This window comes from Nelumbo nucifera, chromosome 5 (assembly GCF_055504915.1).
Source record: "Nelumbo nucifera cultivar China Antique chromosome 5, China Antique-T2T, whole genome shotgun sequence".
In the NCBI taxonomy this organism is placed as follows: Eukaryota; Viridiplantae; Streptophyta; class Magnoliopsida; order Proteales; family Nelumbonaceae; genus Nelumbo; species Nelumbo nucifera.
In genome coordinates, this window is record NC_142653.1 from 56,196,596 (window position 1) to 56,221,913 (window position 25,318).

At 37.3% G+C, this 25,318-nt stretch overlaps 1 protein-coding gene across 5 annotated transcripts in view; it reads left to right on the plus strand.

Annotated features, from left to right (window-relative positions):
• Positions 1-3,570: 3,570 nt before the first annotated feature.
• The window catches only part of LOC104596802 (etoposide-induced protein), a 35,075-nt gene continuing 13,327 nt past the window's right edge, over positions 3,571-25,318 (plus strand). Inside the window, exons 1-9 of one of the 5 annotated variants that reach the window (XM_010258095.3) lie at positions 3,571-3,851; positions 3,935-4,000; positions 4,661-4,811; positions 6,505-6,557; positions 12,432-12,563; positions 12,705-12,768; positions 12,987-13,072; positions 13,156-13,238; positions 19,588-19,664. In XM_010258095.3, coding sequence (XP_010256397.1) covers positions 3,733-3,851; positions 3,935-4,000; positions 4,661-4,811; positions 6,505-6,557; positions 12,432-12,563; positions 12,705-12,768; positions 12,987-13,072; positions 13,156-13,238; positions 19,588-19,664 — 831 coding nt within the window. In that variant the 5' untranslated portion in view covers positions 3,571-3,732. The remainder of the gene's footprint in view (positions 3,852-3,934; positions 4,001-4,660; positions 4,812-6,504; positions 6,558-12,431; positions 12,564-12,704; positions 12,769-12,986; positions 13,073-13,155; positions 13,239-19,587; positions 19,665-25,318) is intronic. The other 4 variants (XM_010258096.3, XM_088887752.1, XM_088887753.1 and 1 more) reach the window with 4 other exon arrangements.

Here is a 25,318-nt window from a genome sequence, read left to right on the forward strand (position 1 = left end):
GCTTAAAACCATGGTTACATGTATCTTTTAGCCATGGACAAACAATTTGTAGCCATGGCCAAAACTGATGGCGTGCTTCATTTGGGCTGTTGCACCTTGTGTGAATTAAGATGTCTAAGAGCCCAACTAGATTTATTCTACGAATGGTTTAGCTAGTCAAGAGATCATTTATAAAAAATCAATGGTGCTCTTCAACCATGACACTCATAGATGTCTAAGAGAGTAGGTTTCTTCTTATTTGGATATGAAACCCATGCAAGATGATGAAAATAAGTGGGTGTACCTCTACTAATGGGTCACTCCAAATGTGCACAATAGCAACTCCTTTTAGAAGAATGAGGAAAACGCTAGATGGTTGGAAAATTTATCTTCTCTCTCAAGCAGGAAGATAGTTTGATCAAAATATTCTCTTGAGACTGTACTAACCTACTACATGCAAACAAATATTCTCCCAAATGACATTTGTAACAAGTTAGATGCTGTTTATAGAAACTTTTGGTGGGGTGATGCAAAGGAAAAATCAAAAGTTCATCTCACACCTTAGTCGACCATGATTAACTTAAAATAAGAATGTGGTTTTGGGCTTTATGAAACTAAACACTGAAATCAAGTATTACTAGCAAAAAATTGTTAGCATTTTCTAACAAATGTTGATTCACTATGGGCCTAGATTCTTGCATCAAAATATTTGAAGGATAAAAACTTCTAAGAGTTTGCTAACAAGTAGTTCTACAACTTGGATTGGGATGATGAAAATTGAAGCCATTCTCCAACATGGTACATGCTTCTTATTGGGTAATGACTAGTTCATAGATTTCTTACATGACCCTTGGTGTGGCTAAGGGCAATCTCCATTCCCTGTCCCCAATCGGGTATTCCTATTAATCCCATGCCCACTCTATCCTTGCTAAGGCAATCTCTATTCCCATCTCTGCCTGCTTAAGGAGGTTGGGTACTCGATGGGGATAGGGAAAATTGCCATCCCTATCCCTGTGTTGTGTAGTCCCACAGAGCAATAAGTTTTAAGTCAAATAAGCCCCAACATCTTTTAAGATTCCATGCATCACATGGGGCTTTGGGAGGGAAAATGGTTCATACTCCAAGTTAGTTTTTATTTTTGTTTTTGGTATTTAATCGCACGCCTTGTTGTCCCATATGGGCTATGATTCATTTTTTCTTGAGCATAATGCGACACTTTTAGCGTCAATCCAATAAATCTTCTCCAAAGCCAATGGGAGACCCTAGTGGGGTTCAGATCTATATCTCTTATGGGACTACCCAATTTATATACCAATTGAGCCACCACTTAGTTGGCCTCTAGGTTGGTTTTTAAGACATTAGCTAAAAACTTAAAATTAATAAAAAAGTACAGCTAAGGGTAGCTTGAGCATGGCAACTATCGGAGGACTTATTAGGGACCACAATGATTAATGGAAAGGTGGATTCACATTCTATGTGAGATTATGAGGGTGTTTGGTTCTGTAGGTGTTTATTGAAAAAATGCCACCACATTAGTGCCACATAGGCGTTTATCGTGCATGAAACCACTTTTTGGTTTCACTATTTATCAAATAAACATTAAAAATCATAAATGCTTGGATTTATGTGCGCCAGACATTTGGGAAAACATCAAATTCTTGTTTCCCCAATGCCCCAACATTCTTAAAAGGAAATGCTTATGTGATACACTTTTATGGGGTGTTAACCTGAGGTGGAAAGTAAGAAACGTTTAAAGTAATGCCCAACCAAACAACAAAAGCAAGAAATGTTAGTAAAGTTTTACAAATAAACATTTAAGGCAATAAATGACCCATCTATAAACTTCCATGGAAAACCTACTATATCTACTAACAATTTGGCTAAACTTTGTGGTATATATGAAGATTTTTAAAACCGAACCAGACAATGTATCGGTCAGGGGTCTAGTTCTCGGGTCAAGCGGTTTGAACGTTCGAACCGAATGAACGGTCCATTCTAACAAAAGAAGTTAAAAAAATAAAAATGGCCAAAACCATTGGATGGTTCGAATGGTTTGAATGGTTCAACCGCCTGGGTCAGTGGTTTGCTAGCCAAATCAACAGTTTTTGGCGAAATAGCAGTTCTGGGGTAAAAACAGAACCAGTCACCTGAATGGTTCCTGGTTTTTCCGGTCCAACCGTCTGGTCCAATCTGGTTTTGAAAACCATGGTATATATCATGGTCTCTGCTCTTGGCTTTTTTGGGAGAAAGGTTACCAGAAAGTTATCCTCAAATCAGATTCCCACTCATCATCTATCCAAGCCATAACTAATCGGCATATTGTTCAACCGGAAAATACTCTCCTGTTTAGAAAAATCACCTCTCTCCTTGATAGAAGCTGATGTGTGCAACCTCAGTACTTCCATTGGAAAGCAATAAAGGTGCAGATATTCTTACACAGGTTTTGTCAATGTTCAGACTTCAATTAGATGGGTCTTCCATTCAGTCATCTTATGCAGGTTATGGAGCATAAGACAGTCCTAGTTCTGCTCTATTCTCTGAAACATATGCAGCTTTGATGGGTTTGAAGTTGGATAAATTTATCAATATGAAGAATCTTGTATTGGTCAGTGATAGTTTGACTCTCCTTGAGAGGCTTATCCATCCAAAACATCATGATGTCTTCTGGTTCCTTCTTGGTGAGGTTAAAAGGAGAGAGATGAAGTACTTTGAACCAGTTTGTTTCTCTCATGCATGTAGGTTTGAGAACAGGGTGGCCTAGCTCTGACTTCTGAGCTGTTCTCTGAACCCAATGCAGCTTTGATGGGTTTGAAATTGAAAAAAGGTTATAATATTAAGACTCTTATATTGGTCAGTGATAGTTTGACTCTCCTTTGAGAGGCTTTGCCATCTAAACAATCTTATACATCATAATGTCTGGTTCCAACTCAGTGATGTTAAAGCATAAATGAAGCCCTTTGATCAATCAGTTTGTTTGTCTCATGTATGTAGATTTGAGAGCAGGGTGGCCCATTTTTTGTCTACTAGCATGTGTAGAGAGAGAGAAGACTCTGGTTTCACCACCATCCAATTTGGTTGAAAGAGAGCACTGGGATGGCTGTACTCCTCTTCAGTCTGCCCTCTCTCTGTGATTTCTTAATCAAAGTTCATTTTCACCAAAAAAGAGGTTGCAAGGACTATCCCACATTTTTTCTCATCAGAGCTTGTCTTCTCTCACAGTTGAGCTGTTTTTCGACAGGTTGACTCACATTTTTTATTTCTCAGATCTCAGAAACAAAAAAAGAAAATATAGCTTGTGTAAGGAAGCTGAACAAGAAAGCGCCATTATAAATTCCCAAGCAGGTTGAGCATCCAATGCATGTCTTGGATCTGTCATTGGAGATTCCTCCACATGACAAAACTAGGTGGGTCCCACACTCAGTCTCTCTCTCCTTAGTCGGGAGTTAGGACCAGACACGTGTCGTTAGCATAAAGGTGGCAAGCTATGAAAGACTGAGAGGGCCCAGTGACAACTACCAATCCTGCGGCTCATGGTCCCGGCCAAAGAGCAGTTTCCCTTGTAAAATACTCTTCTATTCTGCTTTTTTTCTTTCTCTGATGGAAGAACACGGGACTGTAGATGTGATTTCTGATGGATGTGTATGATGCACCAAACCAAACATCATACATCCCACAGGGTCACAACGATAATAAACGGAAATCCTGTTCTGTCGACACCCAGTTGGTTCCTTTCCATCTCCCTCTTCTGCTTTGATGGCAACTATGCCGTCCATGGATTCGTTAACGGGAAAGGTCAAGCAAGCCCTGCTACTCTATTTTGATGGTTTCAGGGAGGCCTGTTGTCTTCATAGGGTCGTCATCTTCTGCCGCAAGTTATTCCTCTTCCTTTCTTCTTCTTATTCTTCTTCTTCCGTTGCTGTTTGTTTGATTGAATTCGTGGGTTCTTTTCGGGTAGGTCGAGAATGCTTTTTATCCGAACTGGGCAGTGCTTTCTCTTGAATGGCTTGATTTTTTTAGGAAGGTAATTCTACTCCTCTCTGTTGATCCTTCAGTTTGTTTTCTCCCTCGATCCCAAGACATTATCTTGAACTTTTTTTCTTTTGGTATTTTATCCGATGAACCATGGATCATCATCATCATCAAATTGTTTGTAATTGTCATCTCGGTAAATTATGCTGGGCTAGTCAATAAGGGGCATTTTTCTCAACAATATAGGAAAAAATTAGGAATCATCTCTCAGCGCATTTGGTTATATATTCTGAAAATTATTTTCTCCAGGCACTTTACCAGTATAAGTAAAACTAAAACAATCTTTCACAATTGGGTACTTGAGTTGTGCACTGCCATATCTATATTCTTCTTTTTCTGGTGCTTCTGTAGATTAATCTCTGTAAATTGGATAATGTTGTCTATATTTCAGTGCGTATGAGTGAAGCATGACACTAAACGGATTATGGTTGTTATCTTTATCTTTTCCTATTTAGTCCCTTTCTTCTTTTACTGAATGCTATTCAGTTTTCTTTTGGAACCCTATGCACAAATTCCATTACTTGTATAGATTTTTAATTCTTTTGGTCATTATTCAGTTGAATGTAAAGTTTATTGCACATGAAGTATCTTGGTTAAGTTAATCACAGTTGCAACCAATTTACTTAAAATTTTCAATTTCTCTCTGTTGCAGCTTGTTTATTCTAAACTCAGTTGTCATCCCAACGATACAATGGATTTTGCCTGATGAATGCCAAAACTTTGGTTCAAAAGATCTTTGCCCCCTTGGTGGTATTGTAAAACTATATTCCTTTTTAAGTAATGGACTTATCCAACTATTCTATGTAAGTATGCATTGTTTTTCAAAAAGCTGCTTGAGTCATTTTATGATTTATCTTGTATTTCTTTTCACTATACATGGTATGTGCACATGGCAATGTGTGTTTGTAGGGCCTATTGGTTACAATCAGAACTTGTTTCAAAATTGCATTTCAACTAATCAGTCTACAGTTTAGTCAGATTTTTATAGCTCCTCAACTTTAACCAGCCAGTAGAAATTCTGGCTGCTTCTGGATCATAAGATATCTGAATAGTCCATTTGTTGCCTCAATTTCTTATTATTTTAATATATGAATTTCTTGTGATTATACAATTCTATAATATAGATGAGATAGTGAACATTTCTATGTTAGAGAAAGAATACCATGTAATTGGTCCTAATAGCTCAAAATTAGCATTGCAGCTAATCAATGAAAAAAAAAAAATAAAAACAAAACAGTTTCAAAAGATTGCATCTGCATTAAGAAAAGGAAGAATTGTCACATACATTGTATTGATTTAGAAAAAGAATATAATAGAGTGCGTAGAGATTAATTTTCTGGCCATTGGTTAAAAAATTAACTCTTTAGCAGATACCTAGCAATCTGCTAGGTATAAATTCCCATTAAAAGAAATGGTACATGTTGTTGCGTTAGAGATAAACCACATATTAAGAGTGAGATGATAGTATTTTCAATGATAAGACTTAAGAGTAGGACCCAAGCAGAAATCCTCGAGTTAGTTAAGCTTAAAACTGCAAATTGGGTGAAAACTTTGGATGATTTCAAAGTCTTTTCACTGAATGATAATTTGAGAACCTGGAAAGAGGTGGCACTATCGGCTATAGACAAGGCAAGGGCAGTGATGGAATGGTGGGGTGTCTTCAGAGATAAAGAAGGCAGAGTGGTGGCTCAATATTCAGGACCCTTGGAGCATAGCGATGCATTGACAGCTGAACTGGTTAGTCTACTGCAGGGGTTAAGGCTTGCGAAACAACTAGGCTTTCTTTAAGTGGGTAAGAATTTATACCTGAATACCCAAGGAATCTCGGAGCTATTTCTGGTCCATGAGATGACTACTTGGGAATCCCCTTGCACCTCTATATTGTGAAATTCAGGGAGATTGTAAGCCTAACAAGGGAACTAAATGCTTCCTTTAAGTGGGTAAGAAGAACAGCAAATGGAATGGCAGATTCTCTGGCCAAACAAGGGGCTGTGAGATGGAAAATGTTTTGGGAAAATCTGTAATCTTTGCTGATTTGGGATGGAACTTACACCCCAGATCTTGTAATTCCTAATCTTTCATTAATAAAATTCCTTTTCTGCTGATAAAAAATAAAAAAAGGATTGTATTTGCATCTACATCTCTCTCTATATAGTATGGTGGGACTCATCATCATTATCTAAGCCTTATCCCAACTATATGGGGTTGGCTACATGAGTCCTGTTTCACCATTCCATTCTATTTAGTGCAATATAGTATATTGGGGTCAAATAAGATTATTTGGTTTTTACCAGACTAATTCTTTTCACTACATTTAAATTGTTGTCGTGATGAATTTTCCATGTAAGGTAGGTAGTGATTTTTGTGGTATTTCTAAGGTGTCCTTTTTCTTTCTTTATTGTATTTGTTTAGTTATGTTTTTGTATATGCATTCTCTTCCAATCTATTTTGATTTTTTGGCATTCTGATTCTGTATGATTGGCCATTCCCTTGCAGATCTTTTGGTTTTACCCACTATACGTTTTCAGCTTTGTTCTGAGCAGCATCTGGTATTGATTGTTTCTTTTATCCACTGTTTCATGCCATGTAGCAAATTTTTTGCAATTAGTGTTTCTGTAATATTATTAAATCATTATTTTGGTATCAATCCTCACTTGTAAATATAATGCCTTTGTTCTTGATGTATTGTTTAATTGGAATATTGCTATGTTGTTGCAAGTTGCAAATCAGCTGATACACTTTCCAACTTGTAACCAAATTTTTAGCTACCACAGAATTGGTTATGTGCATTGGCTTATTTCTTAGCTAGTTTTTTTGGAATTAAATTCTCATAAAAGAAAAATATATGCCCATCCATTTTTCTAATAGTCCAAGGTAAGTTGCATGTAATTATCAAAAACGAAGATGATATAGGTAGGGGTTAACCGAACCGTGGGGCTTTTTTTAGGATCGAACTGGTACTACCGGTTTTCCAAAAACCGGTAATCAAAACTGAACCAAAACCAGTCGGTTAACTGGTTGACTGGTTCGGTTAACCATCGGTTTGGTTTGTCGGTTTTTCAAATTTTTATAATAAAAAATTATAAATATATATAAAGTATTATATTTTAATTAATAAATAATATATCATATATTATAAATATATATATATATATTTATATATACAATGCATATTTATTAATTTATAATATATAAAAATATAAAAAATATATGTAATATACATAAATATATAAAATATATAGAATATATGTATACCGGTTGGTTCGGTTAACCGCCAGTTTTTTATATTGTTTAACCGAAACTGAACCAATACCTTTGGTTTTTTAAAAACACCGAACTGAAATCGAACCGGTCGGTTCGGTTAACCGATTTTTCGGTTCGGTTTTGGTCGGTTTGGTTTTTCGGTATTTTTTGCTCACCGCTAGATATAGGTATGGAAGCAAGGAGAGAAACCATGGAAGAAGCAGGGTGATTACAATTTTGGTATTTTTTGAGTTTTTCAAATTTAATTTCTAGTTTTTTATTGTTGTATGACTAAAGTTAGTCATTTTAAAGGGCCAACTTATTTTGCAGTCTTATTAAAGAGTTTTTAAAATTTTGAAAAGTTAAAGATGCAATCATATTATTTTTCTTTCACCTTATTTTTAGGGGTCAAAACTTGTACTTTCTCATGATTTTGTTGCCATCAGATAGGTGATTGAGTTATCTATCCAACAAGGTTAAGATCTTGTAAACTTAACATGCCTTGAGTAGTTATGATTATTTTATTCATAGTGTCAGTCTATGATGGGAGTTGGGTCCTATTTCTTTAGGCCACTCTTGGAGTTGTTTTTGGTTTTAAGTTGTTGAAGGACTAGTAAGTCATATTAGAGTTATTTTAGGAGTTAGAGTGCTTATTTGTGCATCTCAATGGGTTACCTAGATTCATATTAGATTTTCTTTATGGTAGTAAAAAGAAAAATTTTATTAATAAAATAAAAAGTAGACACATAAGTAACAAGGTATGACCAATGCCAAAACCCACCATATGACCAAACCTCATACCCTAGATACCACACATGATCCTTAGAGTAGGGAAAAACTCAAAACAAAAAAGCCGACTCCCAACCCCTATCCCCAAGCACATTACAATGTAAAAAACTACCCCCACCCCAACCCAAGAAACATAAATTGTTTCTTAATAACATCTGACACCCAATAGTATCCCCCCTAATCCAATCCATTAAAATTATTTTATTCATAAGATGCTCATTAAACCTCACAGTTGTAGACCCAAAACACCTCTTTCTACTTACATTCAGATGAAGGAAAATGTTTTCTTACAAGAATAGAGAGAGGGAAGAGAGAGGAGAGAAGAGAAGGGGGGGGGAGATGTGTGAGAGTCAAAAGATTAGGCTAGTGGTGCCCAACTTCTCTTTTATATTAATATGATGTAAAAATATAAAAAAAGAAAATTACAAGTAGGTCCCTAGCGGCCACCCTAAACATAAAACTTAAGTAAAGAAAAGAACATGCTGACAACAGTCTACGCTGACAACAATCTAACAATAAGAATAGACACTCAATCCAACAACACTCCCCCTCAAGTTGGGCAGAATATATCTATCATGCGCAACTTGTCACATAGTTCATTGTGCCTCAAGTATGGAAGCCCTTTTGTGAGAACATCAGCAAGTTGTTCCTTGTATTTGACATAAGGAGTACAAATTTCTCCCTTTTCCAATTTTTCTCTTATGAAGTGCTTGTCTACTTCAATGTGTTTGGTCCTATCATGTAGGACAAGATTGCTAGCAATGTTAATAGCTACCTTATTGTTACAGTAGAGGGACATAGGATTGTGAACAATAACCCCAAGTTCCTCTAACAGGGTTCTTCAGCCACCCCATGCGCCATAGCCCTATACTCCGCCCGCTTCAGCACTTGACCTTGCAACTACACTTTGTTTCTTACTTCTCCATGTCACTAGATTTCCTTCTACAAAAGTACAGTACCCACTTATGGATTTTCTATCATTCACAACACCTACCCAATCAACATCTGTATAGGCTTCCACTCTCAAATGATTATGTTTGCTGAATAGCAATCTTATTCTTGGATACTTCTTCAAATACCTAAGAATCCTCTCTACTGCCTCCATGTGTGGTCTCTTGGGGGAATGCATGAATTGGCTCAGGACCCCAACTGAATAAGCAATGTCTAGATGTGTCATGGACAAATAAAACAACCTTCCCACTAACCTTTGAAACTGTTTTACATCTTCCAGTGGTTCACCATCACAATCTCCTAGTTTATGATCAACATCACATCCATTAGGGGTATCTGCTGGTTTTGCACCTAACTTGCCTGTGTCCTGTAACAGATCAAGGATATACTTCCTTTGAGAAATGAAGATGCCCCTTTTTAAGCGTGCAACTTCAATTCATAGAAAGTACTTTAGGGGACCCAGGTCTTTTACTTCAAATTGAGAGGCAAGGAATTCCTTCAACTTTTGCATTTCTGTGCTTCGGTTTCCTATAATGATGATATCATCCACGTACACTATCAACACAATCACTTGTTCCCGACATCTCTTCATAAAGAGAGTGTAATCAGACTGACATTGTTTGAACCCTACTTGCTAAACTGCCATATGAAATTTATTGAACCATGCTCTAGGAGATTGCTTTAAACCATAGAGAGACTATCTTAGCTTGCATTGCCTTATTTTCACTTCCTTTGGCATAGAAACCTAGGGGTTGAACCATGTAGACCTCCTCTTCTAGATCACCATTTAAAAAGGCATTCTTTATATCCAATTGATGCAATTCCTAGTCAAGGTTTGCAGCTAATGATAAAAGAACTCGAATTGAGTTCATCTTAGCTACTGGAGCAAACATTTCATCATAGTCAACACCATATACTTGAGTGTACCCTTTAGCTACCAGCCTTGCTTTGTACCTTTCAATTGTCCCGTCTGCCTTGTGTTTCATTGTAAACACTCACTTACACCCCCATTGGGTCTTTCCCTTTTGGAAGATCCACCAACTCCCATGTTTGATTCTTATGGAGGGCATTAATTTCCTCCTTCATTGCATCTGTCCATTCAGGGTATTTTAAAGCCTCTGCTACATTTCTGGGCATGGGGATGCTATCAATTGCAGATAGGAAGGCATAGTGAGAAGGGGAAATGTGATAATAGGAAACATACTAGGTAATGGGGTGTTTGGTAGTGCATGACTTGACTCCCTTTCTGTGAGCAATAGGAATGTCAAGGTCATCCACAACCGGAATGTGAGCTAGGGTATCAACAGGTGAAATAGAAGGTGCTGGAATCTGACATTGTTAGTTGCTCAGTGTTTGGTGGTTCCACATCTTTCACATTGCTAATCTCTATGGCGTTTACGTTGAAAGACACGAAAGGGAGCAGGATCTGAAATAGAAGGCAGGGAGACTTGACGGACCTTATCATGTGTATGTCTTGAACGTCGGCAATGGGTACAGAATAACTTGTCCTTATCATCAACTTTTCTGGAGTCATTTTTCTTTCCCATATTATTATCACCCATTGCAACTAATGCTATCTGTTGCTTCCCCTCAGTTGTAATCATCACACTCCACCTACTTTCCTCGGACTGAACAAGGGCATATACTTCTTGGAGTGAAAGCAGCTCTTTACTTCCTAAGATCTGAACTCTAAGTGGTTCATGTACGGGGTTTAGTCCCAACAAGAAGGCAAAAACCCGCTGCTGAGAAACGAGCTTCTTATAAGCTTTAGCATCATTGTCATATTTCCATTCTATAGCCTTATAGTGATTCAATTCCTTCCATACTGAAGTAAGGGCTGAATAATAGGTTGATAAGCTACGGTTCTCCTGTTTACAGGTTGAGGATTTAGCTTGTAGCTGGTAGATCTTGGCATAGTGCTTTTGCTCAGAATAGGTGGTTTTGGCCTGTTCCAAAATCTCACTTGCAGTGTCTGCCCACATAAAGTTCTTCTTCACATCAGATTCCATGGCTGCAAGAAGCCAGGACATCACCATACTGTTTTCTTGGTCCCACCGATCATGTTCAGCAGTCCCACTCTTGGGTTCTTTCACCCTTCCATTTATGTAACCAGCTTTTCCCCTCGCTGTTACATAGAGTTTTACACCTTTAGCCCACTTCAGGTAGTTCAGGCTGTTTAAAGGGGTGATTGGCATAGGGAACATCATACCTTCAACCCCCATACCAGCCATACTACGGGTTGATGTAACTCCAGATGAGGCAGAATCATCATTCGCCATTGGCAAAAAACAGGTCACAAGTCAAAAGACAAGGGCTGCAGGTAACAAGACCAGTCCTCACACAAGGACTACCTCTCACAGTCACACTTCTGAGGTCTACTGGCAGCAACTAAACAGTCCAAAAAACTAGTCCAGAAATAGTTCAGATATAAAGAGAACACTGCTGTAATCTACTACCAGTCCAAACGAATTGAAAAATTGTCACTATTGGACTACACACTTCACACACCAATCAGTCACAGCCCATACCTGTCACAAAGGGAATCTCACACCCCTGTACAGCACCTGTACGAAGGTGCAAAAAAGAACACGACTAAGCCTTAACAGCATCAGCCAACAAGGAGAAAAAAAAGGCTTCACAGCATCGGCCTCCTCCTACTAGGGTTACCTTGGTGCTCCGACCAAGGAAGAACCCCCCCAAAAAAAAGAGAAGAGATAGTTCTGATCAGACGATTATGGTTTCTTGTCCTTACTGTTCAGAAGATCAGAAATCTGAGTTGAAGAAAAAGCGACTCCTATTGCCCAGGTTTGCGCTCTGATATCATGTTTTCTTACAAGAATAGATAGAGAGAAGAGAGAAGAGAAGGGGGAGAAAGATGTGTGAGAGTCAAAAGATTAGGCTGGCGGCGCCCAGCTTCTCTTTTATATTAATATGATGTAACAATATAAAAAAAGAAAATTACAAGTGGGTCCCTGGTGGCCCACCCTAAACATGAAACTTAAGTAAAGAAAAGAACATGCTGACAGCAATCTAACATCAAGAATACACTCAATCCAACAACAGAAAACAACTCTTTTCCTTCTCTCCTCTAATTCCAAGAGGATTTTTCTTGCATATTCCTCACCTCCCAAGAAGAATGCTCGTAATTTCTTGCATGCCTCAACTTCTTTTTAACCATAGTACTAATATCATTTCTCTTATCAATCTTATGCACTTAATCCATTGGAAGTATTTGAATATATAAAAAAATTGTCATTTTTATTCATTCTTCCCATTGTATCACTATTTCAGTCCTTGAAGCAATGATTCATTTCTTTTTTGCTTCAGTTTCTAGCTAATTTTGCATGGTGGGCTTAAGATGCCATGATGTGCTACTGTTTAAAATGCTGCATTTTTTTTCTTGTACAACTTTGCATCTCTGAATGTTTATTGTAATCCAGGTACAATGATATAGCTAAGCATGCTTTTGTTGCAATGGGGAAGCATCATTCTGCCATAGCAGAGCTATCTATTGAGACATTACCAAATTCACAGGATTCATTACATGTAGATAAATGTCCTGGCCTTGGGGGGTAACTATCGTAACCTCATCAGTGGTTATTATTTTATAGAACAGAGCCTTTAGTGCTTCATCCCTTGTGACGATTTCCATACAGTGAAACATTAGATTCTTAATATATGCTCAATACATGTTCTTTCTTTTGTTAAGACAGGGTAATAATTGGAATTGGAGAACAGATCTATTCAGTTCTTCTGTTGAGTTTCTTCTTCCTAGAGGTGCATTATTTTTATATAGGTTCATTCATTGTTTTTTGATGTGTGTGTTGTATTTTTTTTTTTATATCATGGATTCATTTTCATTTAGTGGTATGAATAGGTAACAAATGTACTGAGGTTTTATAAGAAGGCATGATGTAAATGTGAATGAACTCATCATAAAACAATTGTTGTTGTACAAATACTGCCTTTGATGGTATTTGGGTATTATAATGCAGGTTTTTGCTGCAGGGTTGATACCCTACATTGGGAAAGTTCTCAACTTTCTTCTTCTTTCCTGGATGTATGCCTATTACTGTTTCGAGTATGTGGAGAACTTTCATATTCTGTTGCATGTCACCTTTATGCTTTCCTAGGTGACAAGTTTTTTTCTCTTTTACTGCTTAGGTACAAATGGAATCTTGCTGATGTTGCTTTGGATAAAAGGCTTGACTTCTTTGAATCAAACTGGGCCTTTTTTGCGGGTTTTGGTAATAAAAATATCTTCTCTGGAATTGACTCCATGATAATCATAAGCTATAAGTTTAGCAAAGTATTGTTTTCTGAAATGCTCTAGTTCTCTTTGCATGGAATTAGGTTATAAAACCCCAAGTACTTTCTACAAAATCTCCTAGGGTAGGGACAAAAATATTAACATTACTTATAAATGCTAAAGGACCCCTCCCAAGCTATCTTGAACCAATATGGGTAATGGATTTTTACAAGTATAAAACTGCACAGTTTGCTTTCAGTTTAAACACTAGGATAAGCAACCAAGAAACTTGTTCTTTATTGTGGTTCTTAAGCCTCAGCAGTTTTAATCTTGTAGTTGATAATCAAAAGTTAAAGTTATTTTATGGGATCTAGAAGGATTTATTTCAGAGTTATCGGATATCCTTTTGAATGTTTATAATTATTATTTATTTATTTTCTAGAAGATACCGGCTTTTAATATTAGTTCATTATTTCTTTGTTAGATTTTTTTTTCTTTCAAGAAAGACATATTTTAGTTGCTTTAAAGAGTAGTCTTGTAATGACTTATGCATACCTCTTCTAGTCCATTTTTCTTAATGAATATCTGAGTTCATTCTGCTATTCTTATAAGTTTATACTCTTATGTGGTAGTGAGGTTCCATCTTCCTGTTGTCCTTGGCTGGTGAGACTTCAATAGATATTTGGTTTCATGGGAAGATTCTTATCAATAATTCCTGCTGTAAGCCTATATATTTGTTTTTTACCAGTAACAGATCAATGAGAATTTTATTACTGAGAAAAAGAAGTAAAAGAGAATACATAAAACTTGCTAAGCCAATATAGCTAGCAACAAGTATAAATGTGCTCGCCCCTATGTAAGGACTCCAGTAAGAGTCAGCTTTGTTGGTTTCTCCCCTAGCTAGGAAAATTAGCAAAGGAATTGGTCAATCTGAATACCAAAGGCCTAGGTTCCCTTATGTGGCAAAGATATAATCAAGGCACCATCTTTTTATTAATCATCACTTGTTAGCCTATTTATTCCTTTTTCTCTTCCTTTTGCTGTTTTAGCATTTCATCAAAATATGCACCCTGTAAACTAACTGGAATACCCAGTAATCTACTGCTCTTGGGATGCATCCAAACAATCAATCTACCAACTATTTAACTTCTTTTATGTGGTGAAGATACAACCAAGGAACAGATCCATCCCCTCTTAATAGCCAGCCATCAACCTATTTGTTCCATTTTCTTTTCTTTTTTATTTTTCTATTTTAGTGTTTCATTAAAATTTCAGCCTGTGCCCAACTGGAATATCCTGTAATCTGTGTCTCTTGCAGTTCAACCAAATGAGGTGTTCAATCTGGATGTCAAAGACATAACTATCCATATGTGGTGAAGATACAGCCAAGGAGCAGATCTGTCCCCTCTTAGCTACCACCCATCAGCCTATTTATTTCTTTTTCTTTTTGCTGTTTTAGTGTTTCATCAAATCTGCAGCCTCTACCCAGTGATAGCAAATAATGTAAGTCCATTTGCAAGATAACAGTACCTAGTTGCCTAGGTGATAACGATTTTATAAAATAAAAAACTAAATTTCAGCTAGTTCCCTAGTTTTATATACCACTCAGCATGCATATTAATTGAAAAAGAAAATAGCAATTCCTTTTAAGAACATTAAATTTCCTCTCAAAACTGGTGAATTATCATATCTAAGACAATAGTATTTTAAATATTTTAAGTTCAATATTTCAAAAATAATATTAATATAATAAGAATTTAGTAAAACAATTTCATATCAAATTAGCAACCAAAGAAGGCTATAATTTTATATGATAAAATTTTCAGATAGAGAGTAAGTAAAAGAGAAAAAGAAAAAGGTGGAGAGAGAGAGAGAGAGAGAGGGATGAAGGACGGGGAGGGGTCCTACCAACTTAGGATCTGGTGGTGGGCTTTGTGGGGTGAATGAGGAGCTGTGGGTGCTGAGAGGGAGGGAGGGAGTGGATCTGGTGCTGGGCTTTGTGGGGTGAATGAGGGGCTGTGGGTGGTTAGAGGTGAAGGATATGAATGGAGAAACAATTAGAATGCTTGCTGTTACCAAAGAATGAGACAGAAATTAGAAAGAGAACTCTTGCTGTTGGGAAAGAGACAGATTGCTTAAAAGAAGAAATAAGGGGGGGGGGAGAGAGAGAGAGAGAGAGAGAGGATCTGGTGGTGGGCTTTGTGGGGTGAATGAGGTGAGGGGCTGTGACTGGTTAGAGATGAAGGATATGAATGGAGAAACAATTAGAATGCTTGCTCTTACCAAAGAATGAGAAAGAAATTAGAAGAAAGAGGAGAACTCTTGCTATTAGGGTAAACAACAAAGAGAAAGATTGCTTAAAAGTAGAAATAAGAGAGGGGGGGGGAGAAAAAACTTCTGGTAACAACCAGAATTCACTAAACCAATCTTTATTTCATCAAATCACTCTCCTTTTAACTCCAATTACAATGACTCTATTTATAGACTCAACTTACGGATGTCCCTTTTCAAAATCTAGTTTGGACTAGGAAATTGACCTAACACAACTCCTAATTGCTTTAGAACTAAGGCAAATCCATAACTAACCCATTAGAAAACTTAAAATAAGGACTCAAGCTTCTAAAAACTCAAAGTGACACTTTTCTAATCCGACTAAAACTACTTTAATTTAAAGACATCAGAAATTACTAAAACTAATAAATGATGAGCTTATTAAAAATAGTAATTATGAGAATTACTATAAATATTATCCCCAGAGTTACCATAAATAGTAATTTTGAATTAGCAATAAAAATCTAAAAAACAGAACTCTATTCTTAACCCACAACTAGAAAATAGAAAGCAGAAACAACACCAATATCCAATAACCCAAAAATAAAATTGGTTTGTTTCCCCATGAATTCTTTCCTTTCTTCTGCATATGCATTAGAGAGAGAGAAAAAAACTCTTTATACTTCTATTTTTTTTTTCTTTATCTCTTCTCAAAACCCTTGGGTATTTTAAATTTTGATAGTCAAACTTTAAAACAAAGTATAATTACACATATTAGTAAGATCTAGCAATATTAATGATATTATAATATGTTGCCCACTTTGTGATTTTTTGTCACCTAGGATTAATGTTTTAAAAGCGCAAGGTGCAAGGCGAGGCACGCACCTTTTTAAGAAAGGCGCAAAATTACAAAAAAAAAGGCTAAAAAATAAAAAATATTAAACATAAGAAAAGCGCAAAATTACAAAAAAATGCAAAAATTTCAAAAAATATTAAACATAATGTTAATAAAAATATAAACTTAAATTTTAAAATAAATGATTTAAAAAACCTATTATCTAAAATTAAAATACATAAACATAACATGTAAAGTGTATTCAAATGAAAATTTAAAAATAAAAGCAAACATATAAAGCATTTTCAAGCATGTAAAACCCATAATCTCTTTTTTTCCTTAATTGCATTGCTTCAACTAGTTAATGATGTAAAACATATTGCATTCTTGATTCTATGAGTCACCTTTGTACCACGCCCTTCGAGGCAGCCGTTAGACTAAAAAAGAAAGCAAAAATCCCAAAATTTTAAAAAGGCGCACACCTGGGCTGAGGCGCATCAGGCGCACCAGGCACGCACCTTTTGAAAGGGGTGCACCTAGTACCTGGGCGAGGTGCATACCCCAAAATGCGCCAAGGTGTGCCTGAATACTATGTTTATTTTTATCAATAACAGAAAAATATCAAAGAAGTAAGTACCTTATTTCTGTAAGTCAAGGTATCCAGGCAAGGTGCCCCACCAAGGGCACCAAGTCACCTAGGCAATGCCTTGAATACTACGTTTATTTTTATCAATAACAGAAACAGAATTCATTAATTATCAAAGAAGTAAGTACAAACAAATGAAAGGGAGAGATAAACTCTCTTATCTCTCCCTAAAAAGGAAATAGAATTACAACCATGCCCAAAATAATCAATTCCTTCCCACCTCTTATTTAGCCAGAGAATCAGCAAAAGAATTAGCATCTCTTTTAACCCATTTTAGAGTAACATCCATGTCTTGCATCAGCCGCTTAATTCTTCTCTTCTCATAGATGAACCCTCACCAACCCACTTCCCCTTCCTTTTACCACCATCTAATGACTAGTTTTGAGTCTCTCTCAATTGATAACCCCAAATATTCAACTCCTTTGCTTTTTGAATGCCCTCCAAGACGGCCAATATTTCAGTTCTCAAAGCATCTCTCACTCCAATAGGACCCGAGAAAGGAGCAATAACTTTCCTTTCCTCGTTCCTAAAAACTCCAATGCCTGAAGGACCTGGGTTTCCTTCACTTCTACCATCAAAGTTCAACTTAATGAAACTACTGGAAGGCGGAGACCAAAACAAGCCTTGAACGTTCCTTAGGAGGAGTGGAATCAGCAATTTCCTTCCACTTTCTCATCAAATCACCAGCTGGAATATCTTTAAACAGCTTCAAAGTCTTTACCCAATGAACCACTCTGATAGAAATGGCTTCAATTACAGCCTCCCTCTTCCTTTCCTTATCTAAAAAAGTTCTTTGATTTCTTTCTTCCTAGAGTGTCCAGCATACAATGGCCCTTGTGCATCTCCGGAGAGTTCTTCCCCTCTTCTTTTGCCCTCCAACAAAGGTATAGGAGAACGAGCTTTGAACAGAAGAAGGGGGGGTTCCACCTCACCCAAACAAAGAGAAACCATTCCCAAATTGCAGAAGCAAAGGGGCAGGGTATTAATAAGTGGTAGCAAGACTCACCGTTGACTTTACAAAGAGAGCACCAGGAGGGGGAAAGACACCAATTAGGTCTTTTTCTTTGCAGTAAATCACATGTGCTAATTCTCTCCAAGTACACTTCCCAGCAGAAGCCACCAACTCTAGGCGGAATAGGATTACTAAACCTCCTTTACTGAAAAAGACCCAACCATACTAACACTTGGCTGTATTAAATGCAAAAAGAATGATGCATAGGTAAAGGAACCAGAGGCTGAAGGGATCCAAATTCTATTGTCCCTTCATGAGGGATCCAACACCACTCTCTCAAGGTCTTGAAGCAAGGCCATGACACTATTTATTTCAATCTCAGGGATGCCTCTTCTAAAACCCAAATCCCAGTTCAGACCAAAGCTAGAACTGGAAGGAGCCAAGAAAGAAGAGAAATCAGCTTCTCTCTATGGATGGATAGGGCAAAAAAGAAGGATATTGTTCCTTTAAAGGTGAATTGCTCAGCCAAGAGTGCTCCCAAAATTTAACCAAATTACCGGAACAAGGATTATACTTGATGAGAGGCAGGAAGAAGGAAGGATGGCATGAATGGATTTCCAAGGAGAAGCTCTTGTAGACCTTGCTGAGATTCCAGAGTCCCACCCACCAGCTGCAAGCCCATGAATACTAATGACCACTTTTTCCCACAATTTACCTCTATCCAATAGCAACCTCCACATCCACTTCCCTAACAATGCAGTGTTCCTCTCTCGAATATTACCAAAACCTAGGGGTGGCCACAAGCCGAGCTTCTCACGAGCTATTCGAGCTCAGCTCGTGAAAGCTCGGCTCGGTTTAAACTGAGCTTTAAGTCGAGCTCGAGCCCGATATATAGGCTCATTTGCTAATCGAGACGAGCTCGAGCCTAGTGAAGCTCAGCTCGTGAAGCTCGCGAGCCTAATTGAGCCTAATCAATTTTTCAATCCTTCTGGTAACCCCCATTGGGATCCTAAAAATAGAGAAAATAGATAGGCAGATTTGGAAGAGTTGACCTAATTAAAGTCATCCTACTGCCCAGGGAAAGATAGTTTTTCTTCCAAGAAGCCAATCTTTTTTGTAAATCTCTCAATCACAGGGTTACAAAAATTGCTAGCTCTCAAATTGTCCCCCAAAGGTAGTCCCAAATAGGTCATAGGCCACTTGGAAATCATACAACCTAAAGCTTCTGCACCCTCTAAAATCTCCCTCTCCTCTATATTCAGCCTCACAATACAGCTTTTATCCAGACTGATCCTCAGATTGAACATTTGCTCAAAGATTTTCACAATTTTGGTTTGGTCAAATGATTTTATCTTTATTGCAGAGCTAATACAAACATGCCTCTATTGCTGTAACCAGAAGTGCATGTGATATTGTTGTGTTTGCATTTTTGTCTGAGTGATTGTTCTTAACACCCTCCCAAAAAAGATTTCTGTTTTTGTTTTTATTTTTTTGGGGTGGGGGTGGGGGTGGGGCAGACACCTTATGGTGATGTCAAATGGAGGTTTCCATTACAAGCATATACTTAACCATGATCCTTTTCCTTTTGGAATGACAAGGTGATAATTTTAATATTTATACCTTATGGCTCATTACCTTTTCAGGAGGCCCTTGTGTTCTGGCAATTTTCTTTTTCCCTCCTCTTGTGAGCTATGGAGTTATGGCTATTCTGTTTCCACTGGTATGTTCTAAGCCTTGTGTTACCGCTTACATTACAGTTGCAAAAGATGGCTGTTCTTTCTATTTTTCCTATTCCTGCATCTATGTACTTGTTCTTAAATGACTCTATGCTTATTAGGGTATCCATGAATAGGTTATGTTATTTCAACAATATGTCATTTCCCATGTGAAAGTTTGAAGCTTATTTATATTCTAGTTTAGGTAATAATTATCTGTTAAGTAGCAATTCTTAATAATTATATAGTGATCCAACCTCTCTATTTGAATGGTATTGCTATCCAAATATCTAACTCTTAAATAATCAGAATTCATGCTTGATCTGTGCACTATAACAAGCCAAACCATGAAGCCAAATTCCTGGGTAAGTGTTTCCCAGGAAAATGATTTCCTGAAACGTGAACTAGGCCTTACTAGTAAATGTGCATGTGCATTGAACGTGGCAATTTAAGTAATTGAGGTATGGTGTAGTGGTGCATTTGTTGCCTTTCAACCTAAAGGTCCAGCTTCAAATCTTCTTACACAGTTTATATCAATATTTTCAACCTATGGTTGAACTAGACTATTGGACTGATTGACCTGTTAGCTAGCCAGGTTTCTAGTTCTTCTTCTTCCAAACCACCTTATTGTGAAAAAAAAGACTTGGTCAAGAACCTGATAACCTGACCAATTGACCACTAACCCATTTAACTTGATCAACAGGTCATAGGTTAAATATTAATTCTATTTTTCTGTTTTTTCTTTTTTGTATTTTTAGACATTTCCATCATTGATAACAATCATAAGTTGAGTGGTTTACTTGTTTGACCTGGATGGTTAAACTGCTGAGCTACCACCCAGAAGGTAATGCAATTGGTCTTTAAAACTTTGGTTTCTTGTCAGTTTTTTCAACCCATTGTCGTATTGGCTTGTCAGACCAGTCAGCCAATCATCTCACCTGGAATCCAAGTCCATTTCATTACCAAACTGCTTTCCTGGAAAAAACAGTTGACTCAGTCAACAACCTGATGACCCAGTTGATTGAATAATTGAATCATTCAACTCAGTCAATGGGGTAACCTGTTAGATATTAATTTTTTTTTTTGTGTGTGTTCTTGTATTCCATTTCCATCATTAATAGAAATAATTCTTATTTATCTCTCTTGTTTTGGTTTAGCATGATGAGTATAAAATATTAGAGATGTGCCCAAAACATGCCCTAAATATAAGAACTAATGAGAGAGAATAGGATGGACAGAAAAGTAGAAATTCAAAACACACTTTCTATCTTCACAATAGAGGGGCCAAATTCAGAAATGGGTATTTTAATCAAGGAAAAGTCCAGAAACACTCAAGGTCCATTCAGTGATTTAAAAGATGCACCTAGGCACACAGGGCACATTTCACAGTATGCCTTGCCCACGCTCAGGTGCAGCCCCTTTGAAAAGGCACACATCTAGTGTACCTAGGCATGCACCCGATGTGCCTTGTGCCAGCCCAGTTGTGCACTTTTTCAAGCACAGTGGTGAACTGGTGATGCCCCCCCCCCTTTTGTTGGTGTTTCCACATCCTTCTTAATACAAGAAATTCTTCATCAATTAACATTTGATTCCTAACCCTAAAATCATAAAACATCTCTTTATATATGAGGCAAAAATTTAGGACCCTTGCGTGGATTTGCTTGGGCTTGCCTCAAGGGGCGTTATGGAGGTAGAGGGCCAATTTCATTGATTTAGGAATACAAGATGCTTAACATCACATTAGCTACCTGAAGTAATGCAATTGGGACTTGGGAGAGACAAAAAAGATTGAAAGTTTAACATGCGTGAATTGTGGAGTGCTTTAATATGTTTTGTTTGATTTTATTTCTACACTCTGACTTTGAATATGTTTTCTATGTTATGTTTATGTATTATAATTTGATCCAATAGGTTTTTTTAAAATGCTTGTTTTCTTTTAAAATTCAAGTTTGCATTTTTCTGAATTAATATTTTTTTTTAATTTTGTTCACTTTTTTGAATGGCTTAAAATTCTGCACCTTGCTTCAAAAAGGCGTGCACCTTGCCCTTTTAAAACATGGGGTCCATTTCCACTTTTTATAAAAATTATAGATATATGACATTATATAATATAATTATATATTATATACATTTTGTATGGCATTATATATATTATGTGATATTTTATATTATATTAAGTGTAAATATATTTTAAATATTTAAACTTTGTAGGTCCATAGGTTTGGTCTATCCCTAACTGTGCCTTGGCTAAGCCCATTATAGCAGTGCTAAGTCCAGCCTGGTCCCGCCCAGCCCATGATCAAAGGTCACCCCAATTATGACCCTAAGAATTTATCTTTTGTGCCACAATCCTCCATGGTGATTTCTCACTACCACTCCAATTTCTGTATCCCCATTCTTTCCCAAAGAAGGATCACAAGTGATTTTAATTTTATATGGCATAGAGTCTTCCATCAAACCATTTTGATACATTTCTTCCTCCAACTCACATCATGAATCAACATATTGGTGCTGAGATAGTTTGTGAACATGTTAAATGCCATTTCCAATATTCTTTGAGGTCTAGGCTCTTTCCCTCTGAAGATAAATTCATTTGAGACAATTTTCTGATAAAAGCAAGGCTATCTTCTCCTGATCGCCATCATAGTTGTCAAGGTGACACCTAGGCGGGTGCCTAGGTGGCGCCTAGGCGAGGCGTTCTTGGAGGGTTGCCTCGCCCAAATGCCTACGTATTTATTCATATTGTGGGTTTATAGTATTAATATTGTTATTCTTATACTAGTTTCTTTTTGTCATTTTCTTATTTGTTTGGGTTCAATGAACCCTTTAGGACTTTAAAACCTGAATTGACAAGTAAAAAATAACTTGACGATTTTATCCAATTGACACACAAGAACAATCAATAGGACTTCTGCTTCTTAGGACCAAAACAAGGGCTCAACCCTTATGTTTTGTTTGTTTTTTTTTCCTTTCTTATTTTACTACTCATAAATATGTTCACTTTCTATCTATTGATATGGGGTTTATACTTATTTCATGAGAATTATGGTTAAAGATCACTACTTATTACTATGAAACCTAGGGATCTACCCTAGGATTTATATTTTTTATTTTAAAGAACTCTTCGCCTAGGTGACTAGCTGACAAGGTGCTCCTCTATTGCCTAGCTTCGCCCTGGTGCCTTGAAAACTAAGATCACCATCCTTTCTATGGTTCCGAGTCTTCTAACTAATTCTGCTTGTTACAGAATAGGAAGTAAATACTAGGGAGATATGATGTTATAGAATAAGAAGTAAATACTAGGGAGATATGATTTACCTTGATTGTAGGACTGATTTGTAGGAATTTAATTAGTCTTCTTTCCTAACATAGAATTTGTAACTTGTATATATACATACGAGATTGATGAATACATATAACAAATTCTTTTTCTTCCTCCGTTTACTCTTGTTTTACATGGTATCAGAGCATCTAGTCTCTGCCTGCCCTTTTGTTTTTTTTCCTAAGTAAAGAGTAGGTAGAGGAAAATTTTTGGGTGTTTCGGGTCACCTCCTTGGAGCAGTTTTTACTCTCACCGCCCATCCAGGAAGAAGCGCGCGCCTGCCGATCGGAGGTTTTGCAAAGTCCGGCAGTCAGCAGCCCTGCGCGTGTGTCTCACGCGCCGCCTGAAGATTCTGCCACAGTCACACGCGCCGGCGCGTGGAGGCGCATCTGTCGCCGGAAAATTTTTCGGTCATTGTCTTTTGGCTCGCCTCATCCTGTATAGCACATATTTGTGCTTTGTTACGTGCATATCCATTCCGGTGTTTTCAACAGGTGTGCTCCGTTGATTTTCGGTGTTCAAAATATTCTGTTTATTTGAATTTTGAGATTATGGCGGACAAGAAATCAGTAGTTATGTCGGATGTTGTTCCAGTGATGTCAAAAATAATTGAGCATAAGCTTAATGGCTCTAATTATCTGGATTGGAGTAAAACTGTTCAACTATATTTGCTGAGTATTGCTATGGATAACCATTTGACTGATGACCCTCCTAATGATGACTCGAGAAAGTCTTGGTTGAGGGAGGATGCTCGTTTGTTCTTGCAGATACGCAATTCCATTGAAAGTGAGGTGGTTGGTTTAGTCACTCACTGTGGATTTGTTAAGGAATTAATGAACTATCTAGAGTTCTTGTACTCCAGAAAGGGGAATATTTCCCGCATTTATGATGTGTGCAAAGCCTTTTACAGGGTGGACAAAGGCGATAGATCTCTTACAAGCTATTTCATGGATTTCAAGAAAACATACGAAGAACTTAATATGTTGCTTCCGTTTAGTACTGATGTGACTGTTCAACAAGCTCAGCGAGAAAAGATGGCTGTTATGAGTTTTTTAGCTGGCCTACCTTCTGAATTTGAGACTGCTAAATCTCAGATTCTTTCCAGTTCAGAGATCTCTTCTCTACAAGATGCTTTTAGTAAGGTCCTTCGTACAGAAAGTTCTCCACCTGTTCAGCCTAGTAGTGCCCTTGTCAGTCGCAATAATACATCTGAATCAGGGAGACAACAATACAAGAGTGGTAGTGGTAGAGGATCCAACAATTATGACAGGTCAAGTAACTATGACAGGAATACTAATACTCGTGGACAGGAGTCAGGAGAGATAGTGTGTCATTACTGTCATAAGCCAGGACATATGAAGCGGGATTGCAGGAAGTTGCAGAATAAGAAAACTCAGTCTGCCCATATTGCATCCACCACGGATACTTTTGAGAAGCCCGTTATGAAATCTGCAGATGAATATGCCAAATTTGCTTAGTACCAAGAATCATTGAAACCTCAATCTACTCCTGTTACTGCCATCGTCGAGTCAGGTAAACCCAATACATGTCTTGTTTCCTCCTCTTCCAAATGGGTCATTGATTCAGGAGCTACATATCATATGATAGGTAATTCAAGCCTGTTTTCTACCTTTCAGTCACATAAATCTACCTCTCCTGTTACTTTAGCAGATGGGTCAACATCTTGTGTTATTGGGTCTGGCACAATTAGTCCAACACCATCACTTCCTTTGTCATATGTTCTTAGTTTATCTCAGTTATCATTTAATTTAATTTTTGTTAGCAAACTCACTCGTACCCTTAATTGTTGTGTCTCATTTTTTTCTGATTAGTGTTTATTTCAGGATCTTACGACGAAGAAGATTATTGGTAAGGGACATGAGTTTGGAGGTCTCTACGTCCTTGATACACAAGTTCCAAGATCCATAGCCTGTTCTGGAGTTGTAACCCCTTTTGAAGCACATTGTCGGTTGGGCCACCCCTCTCTCCATGTGTTAAAGCAAATTTGTCCTCAATTTCAGAGTTTGTCGTCATTAAATTGTGAGTCTTGTCAGTTTGCTAAACACCATCATCTTAGTTCGAGTCCTAGAGTCAATAAACGAGCTAGTGCTCCTTTTGAGTTAGTCCATTCAGATGTTTGGGGTCCGTGTCCAGTTGAGTCCAAAACTGGGTTTAAGTATTTTGTTACTTTTGTTGATGATTACTCTCGTATGACATGGTTATATTTAATGAAAAATCGTTCTGAGGTCTTTTCTCATTTTTCTGCTTTCTGTGCTGAAGTTAAAACTCAATTTAATGTTTCTGTACAAATATTGAGAAGTGATAATGCTAAGGAGT